Consider the following 6,879-nt stretch of genomic DNA (forward strand, 5'->3'; position numbering starts at 1 on the left):
GGTCTGAACAGGAGGCCTGCAGCAGCCTTGGAGTAGGGCTGGGACCCTCCTCGTGAGCCTGGCCTCCCGAGGCCATGACCCACCCCAGGCTTTTCCGAAGGTCCCCTCCCTGCCCACAGAGCCCCGCCCGTGGTGCCCTGCACGCTGGAGGAGGGGGGATGTGGGAACCGCCGAGGTCGGGAGGGGTGAGGCACGGCATGGGGGGGAGGGTGGCGGTGGCTCGTTTGGCACCCTGGCTCACTGGGTCCCCTGCCCGCCCCTCAAATTCCAGATCTTCTGCTCCCGCTGCTCCTCGCACTCGGCCCCGCTGCCCCGCTACGGGCAGGTGAAGCCCGTGCGCGTGTGCACGCACTGCTACATGTTCCACGTCACACCCTTCTACAGCGACAAGGCGGGCATCTGACAGGGCGCCGGCACTCCCCAAACCTGCCAGGGCCCCAGAGGACCCCCGGGGGCGGTGCTGCTGGCTGCAGGAGGGTCTCCGCTGCATTTCATTGAGCGGCCGCCACCAACCGCTGCAGGAGGCTGCGGGCCGCCCAGGCTTCCAGAACGTCCAGCTCCTCCGTCCCTCCTACCCTGGACTCCCCACCTGTGGGGACCCCCGGCCAGCTGCAGGGGCCAACGGGAGGTCAGCTTCAGGCAGTGGGGATACCCAGGGCTGCCAGGTGGCTGCCTGGGCAGGGGTGGGCTTTCCTCCCACCTGCCCCCTGCCCCTGCCCCTGCCCTCTGTCCCCCGGCCCCTGTCCCCTGCCCCTGCCCTCTGTCCCCCGGCCCCTGTCCCCTGCCCTCTGCCCCCGGCCCCTGGCCTGCTGAGCTGCTCAGCCATACTAGAAGGCCTACGCAGAGCCGGCTCTTGACCAGCCAAGTGGGACTGCACCTGGGCTGATGGTGGACAGGTCCAGGAGAAGGGCAGGCCTCGGCGTCCCCACAGGGCCTTCCCATGCGCTGCCCATTCTCTGTCCCTGCCCCGAGCCCGCAGCTGCCATCTCATTCTCCAGCGCTGCCCCTCCCTTGGCCAAACAGCAGGCATCTTGTTTATTCTCGGAGGGGGAGATTCAGACACACGGCCAGGTCCTCTGGGCCTCAGGCGTGCCCCTGCCCGTGTGTGCCCGGCTGCTGACGAGATGGGGGGCCAGGCAGCTGCCTGCACAGCACTGAGACCCAGTTCCCCAGGTTCTTAGGCCAGGGCCCCCGGGGTCCGAGGACCACCAGATGTCACCCACCTGCTGCCACTACCCCCTTCCCTCTGACCCCCTGCCCCCAGGGACCCTGGCCCACCTCCTCAGACCCCAGAGTGGCCCGGCACCCAGGCGGAGGCCGCCAGGGGGCCCCAGCACGGACACCTCAGGCTTAAATCTCAGGCTTCACATTGCAGTGAGGATTGCAGCTTTATTTTTAGAGAGACGCTAACTACTGCTTCTTTTATAAGAAAATCCAACTACTGCTGAACAGTGGGTACACATGCACAGAAATGGCTTCTGGGGGGGGGAGTATATAATGGAGGAAATATTATGTATCGAGATTATTTTTATTTTCTAAATGCTGTAATTCGAAGCCATTTCCATAAATCTATTTAAGGATTGCAGACACTTGTTTCTGGTGTGAACGTGGACTTCTTTTTCTGCGTCTGGGAAGCGGTGTTCTTGCATTCTTCCCTAGAAAGCTCCGGGCTTCTGCGCTCTTAGGGAAATTGAGGGGTTCCCATGAGCCCGTAGGAGAGGGGTAGCCAGCCTGCCCCCCCGAAAGCCCCATCCCATGCCCTACGAGGGTTCCAGGGTCTCCACTGCCTGCCCACTTGCCCAGCCCCTTTTCTCATGGTCTTCAGCTCAGAATCCTGGCCTGTGTGTGTGTTGGCGGGTGGGTACTCTTGGACACTCCCCCTTGGAGCCCTCCCCACCTGGTCCGGGTCAGGACCACCCACCCACCGGGGGGCTGCCTTCTGGAGTGCCCTGGAAAGAATGCAGGGGAGTAGGCTGCACCCTGGGGTTGCCATGGCAATGGGGCCTTCCTCTGCTCTTGGAGGCTGATCACTTGGGTGTCTAGTCCCTCGGAGGTGGACACTGGGACCCCAGAGAATGGAGGGATGGTTGTGAGAAACCACCCAATTGGTGGCCACCAGGCCCACTTTCTTCCTGAGAGGTGAAAGAGTTTAGAATTGGGGGACTCCCTAGGGGCACTCCTGAGTCCTTCAGGAGTAGAAGAGAAGGGATTTGCAGGGGGACCTGGTGTCTCTGGCTGCCCAAGTCTGGGCCTCATCCTCCTGCCCTGGACAGAGCCCCTCCCACCCCTGTGGGTGGCTGCAGCTCCAATGGCTGGACAGTGGAGACTTCTGGAAGGTCAGCTGCCCGGGGAAGGAAGACAGCCCCTGCTGTCAGACCAGGAGGTCAGCCCCTCACAGGAGAAGCTGCTTTGAGGAGACACCGCAGGGTCCCCCTTCCTCTCCTCAACAGGCCCACAGTTGTCACCTTCCAGACTAAAACATTGTGGCCCTCCTTATCCACCAGGTCAGGCTGGGAGGCATGGAGACCCAGGAAAGAGGGTCTGCCCACCCTTGGCACAGACAGAGCTGCGCTCCTGAGGGAGAGGCCTGGGTCCCAGGGAGACAGGGAGAGCTCTGGGTGTGGCCTGGAGCCAGGAAGCCCGCCAAGCCAGATTTGGCCTGCCCTTGTGCATCCCTACCCTGAGCTGCCCTGGAGGAAGGTTCTGGGGCCATGGGAGCCTCCAGTAAGAGTGACTACTTGTACCGTTTGTTCAGGAATGAGAGTCCTGAGTCATGACACTTTCCGTGCTAAACCGGGGACGTGGGGTCATCCTACCCTTCGACAGAGCTATCCACACCCCAAGGGCAGAGCCAAGACCTGGGGATGGGAAGTGGATTAGTCCAACACTGAGTTTCCCACTCAGGAAGGTTCTAGAAGGAATAGTCTGCCGCCCACCCACAGTAGGGGCTCAAGACTGGGAGACCTTGGGGACAGGGACAGGTAGAGAGAGAGACACGAGCTCCAGATTTGGAGGCAGCCCTTGCAAGCGGGCTTGGGCCTGGAGCAGGCTAGCCTTCCTGAGCCCCCCAGTTCCCCTGTGTCACCATCATTATGTCCTTCCTGTTACCGTTTTCTGAGCGCTGTCCCCTCTACTCCCCTTGACAATCCCCCGAGGGGGCAGGATCCCAGTGTCATAGATGGAGAAACTGAGGCTTATAGAAGTTGGCAGACGCTGTTAGCTTTTAGGAGGGTCACACGAGAGGCGGAAGCAGAGGGTGCCGTGACAGTCCCAGCTGGCTCTGCCTGGAGAGCCCCTTCTGAGGCAGGTGTGGAGACAGGGGCTCCACCGGCATCTGAACGCCCACGGCACACCCCTGTCTGGCATCAGGGAAGGCTGGGGAGCTGCAGGAGCCTGGTGCACCTGGGTCTGGCTTGCCCATCTCCCCTCTCTGGCTATGCACAGGCCCTGGGGAGAAGGCCTTCCGTGTGCCCCAACGCCTCCACCCCATGCTTCTGGTAACAGGTGGGGGTCCTAGGTCTGGCTGGGCCCCACGGGTACTCAGGACCTGCAGCCTGCAGGCCACCAAGGCAGAGGATGGAGGGCCTGGGGTGGAGCACCCAAAGCTCTCTGTACTCACTCTGGGAGGTGGCATGGGGGTGGGGACGAGGGATGCACCCCACCTGGTCCTGCCCCTCCCACAGTGGGCTCAGCTCATCCAGTGCTCCCACCTCCCACCCCTACACCCACCCCTGGCCTCTGGAGGTGCCCTGCTGCTTGCCCCCACTTGTGGCTCATCCGTCCCCACAACGTGCCCAGGGACAGCCAGCCTGCCCTCAGGCCTGGCCCTCCTCCCCTGGACATGCAGGCGGGCAGCCCCCCACACCAGCTGTGTGGTCTTGGCGTTCCGGCTGCTGGGGAAGGTGATGAACAATATAATCCCAGGAGGCCAAATGGGAGGAGTAGGGTTGGAGGTGTGCTCCCCTCTGGGCCCCAGGACTGCGCCCCCTCCAGGGTCCCTGCTGCAGACCCTGGTGGCCACCAGAGGGCGACCCATCCCACCACCTGCGCTCCCAGTGAGGTTGGGCTGCCAGGGCAGGGGGGCGACCGCATTGCTGCCTGCAGGGGTGAGGAGGGGCCAGGGAGGGTCCCAGCTCAGCAGGGACTGCAAGCAAGGCAAACCACATCCCAGCCAGGTCTGGGATGGGGAAACAGGCGTCCTACTTAGAGCTGGACATCTCAAACCACCGGGGTTGGGGCTGGGGGCTGATAGCACCACGGAGGGGGGCGGCTTCTCAGCCATTCCTGGCTCTTCCTGTTCCCTGGACTCTGCAGTGGGAGCTGGGGGAAGGTGGGCAGGACCCAAGGTGCCTGCCCCATGCCACCCCCATGACCCAGTGTCCTGGAGGCACTAATCTCCTCAGAGGCCTAGCCAAAGCCATCTCCTCCAGGCAATCTTCCTAGCCTGCAGCATCCTCCTCCCCCCCCCCCCACCCCACATTCTCAGGGCAGAGTCTGGGGTCTCCTTGCAGGAGTCAACAAAACCCTAGAGCCTCTCCTGCCTCTGAGACTTGGGAGAGGGGCAGATTCCAGCACTGAGCAGTCACTCAAAGCTAACGTCACACCCAAGACTTAAACACGCAAGCAAGGCTTTGCGTTCTGCTGTGCGCTCAGGGTAGCTCAGGGCTGGATCCTGCACCTGACCTGGGCAAAGATGGGCGCACAGACATTCTGGATCTTTCCTGCCCTTGGGGCCTGCAGATCTGGAGCAGAGGGCATGTGAGCTGGTTGGCCCCTAGGCCTGGGTTGTGATACCTGTGCCCATGACAGGTCCTAGCCCTCCTGCCCCTAGTTCATGGGCCACTTCTCCCCTCACTCCCCCCACCCTATGTGCACTGAGGTGCCACCCACCATCACAGGCAGTGTGGAGCCACGGGGAAGGCCTGGTCCTGGGTGTTGCTAGGAGAGGGGTCCCTGAAACAGCTCAGCTGCAAGGTGGGGCCACCCCTCTCCTCTCAGGCTGGGATGCCATATGCACATGGTTCCCACAGTCACACCTGGCCCTTTGCCCAGCCGGCTGTGGAACAGAGCAGCCCTCGTGCCCCACGGCAGTTAGTAGGGTGGGCATCCAGCAGGTGCACTCACCCTAGGCAAGGTGCCGGCTTTAGGACTGGGGCCAGCAACCTACTCTTCACATAGCAGGGATGAAGGGACTCTGCAAAATACCAGCCACCAGGTGGTAAGCCTGGGGTTCTACCTCCTAGGCCCCCCAACTCTGAATGCATCTGCCCCTCCCCAGAGTTGGGCACTCTCCTTTTTCCTGCACAGCTCTTAGGGGCTGTGCCCTGGTTCTGGGGTAATTGTGGGGCATGAGCAGGAAAGGCTGGGGTTAACATCAAGACAGCCCATGCAGGGCTGTCTAATGGCAGGTTCCAAGTGCCCGGCTGGGTCCTGCTGAGCTCTGCTGGGGTCTTGTAGGGAGGACAACACACCCCTAACCCCATTTCTCAGATCACACAGCTGGGCTCCCACCCCCAGCAAATAGCGTTAGGTCAGGAGGTGGCTTGGTCTTGCTGCTCCTGTGTCACCAGGCCTGGGTCACATTTGTGGGAGCACCAATATCAGTGCTACTGGGATTTCCAGGAGACACTAGGCAGTCCCTAAAGTTCAGGATTCCCAGTTCCCTTAACCATAAATCGGGAATTCAGAGATGCACAAGGAAATGGTGTATAAAACATCCAATAGATCCTAGGATGGAAAGTAGAGATTTTTATAGTTTTTGTTCTGTTTCGTTGGCAGTAGCAATGCCCCCTTTAGAGGTCTGGGCAGGGTCAGGGCAGGGGTCCAGCCACCTTATCCCCACACTCTCCAGCCTGCTGGGCCCCTCCTCAGGAGTTGCCAGGCCACGAGTCTCAACAACCAGTGAGAAGGAAGACCAAAGGGAACTGAGGCCAGTCTGGGGATGCCTCCAGGCTGCCAGTCCCTGCTCCTACGGAATCAGTTTAGGGTCAGGGGCCACTAGGGCCACCCAAGTGCAAGGAGTTTGATGAGGGGCTCGCTCCTCTCCCAAGGAGGGCAACTCGCTTCCCTAGAAAGCGCTTCCTTGGAAAGTCTTGGAATGTCTCCACTCTTCAGACCAGACACGAGCACGCAGCCCTCCACTCTTGGGAAACCCTCGGGACCGTGGCAGCAGATCTCTGCCCCTTCCTTCAGGCCTGGGGTCCACTGGGCAGCTCTGAGGGGCCCTCCCTCTCTGGGTCTCTGCCCGTTGAGATGTGGCTCAAGATCTGACTCTTGGGCTCTGACCCTCTACGTCCCTCCTCCAAGCTCCGGTCTTTCCTGGGGTCACTCTGCGTCCGGCAGGAAGGGATGTCGCTTTGCAGCCCATAAGACACCCCCGAAGAGAGCACGAGGTCCCGTGCTCCCGCGGAGCCAGTGCTGTGGCTGTTCCAGGGCAACAGGTTCCTGCACACGACGTGCAGACCCGGCGGACAGGCCAGGCGCACGCGACACCTCCCGCACCCTGACCAGCCCAGGGGCGCTGGTCCGGTGGCTTGCGGTGCCACCGCGCTCCGCTTCCTCCCGGCAACGCGTCCGGCCGCGGCGCCCTCATTGGCCGCGCGCCCCGCAGCCGGCCATTGGTCCGCGGTCCCTATTTTACATAGACCGTTCTGGGCCAATCGGCGCACGGCGCCTACTTATCATGCACGCCGGCCGCCAGTCAGCGAGCGCGGGGGCCGGGCCACCACGTGCTGTTGCTAAGCTTGGGCTTCTAAATTGTTACTACCGCGGCGGGCCTATCGGAACCGAGCTTCGCATCTGTCAACATTCTCGGCCCGGCCCGAGGCGTTCGGCCAGCTCCCATTGGCCCCGGCCCGGCCTAGCGCCCGCCCCCGGACC

The 6,879-nt window shown here is 62.2% G+C and overlaps 1 protein-coding gene across 1 annotated transcript in view; it reads left to right on the forward strand.

Moving 5' to 3' along the window:
• The window catches only part of ZFYVE28 (zinc finger FYVE-type containing 28), a 116,057-nt gene extending 114,465 nt beyond the window's left edge, over positions 1 to 1,592 (forward strand). The window contains exon 13 of the mRNA XM_023253483.2: positions 272 to 1,592. Coding sequence (XP_023109251.2) covers positions 272 to 403 — 132 coding nt within the window. The 3' untranslated portion in view covers positions 404 to 1,592. The remainder of the gene's footprint in view (positions 1 to 271) is intronic.
• The last annotated feature ends 5,287 nt before the right edge of the window (positions 1,593 to 6,879 follow it).

This window comes from Felis catus, chromosome B1 (genome assembly GCF_018350175.1).
Source record: "Felis catus isolate Fca126 chromosome B1, F.catus_Fca126_mat1.0, whole genome shotgun sequence".
In the NCBI taxonomy this organism is placed as follows: Eukaryota; Metazoa; Chordata; class Mammalia; order Carnivora; family Felidae; genus Felis; species Felis catus.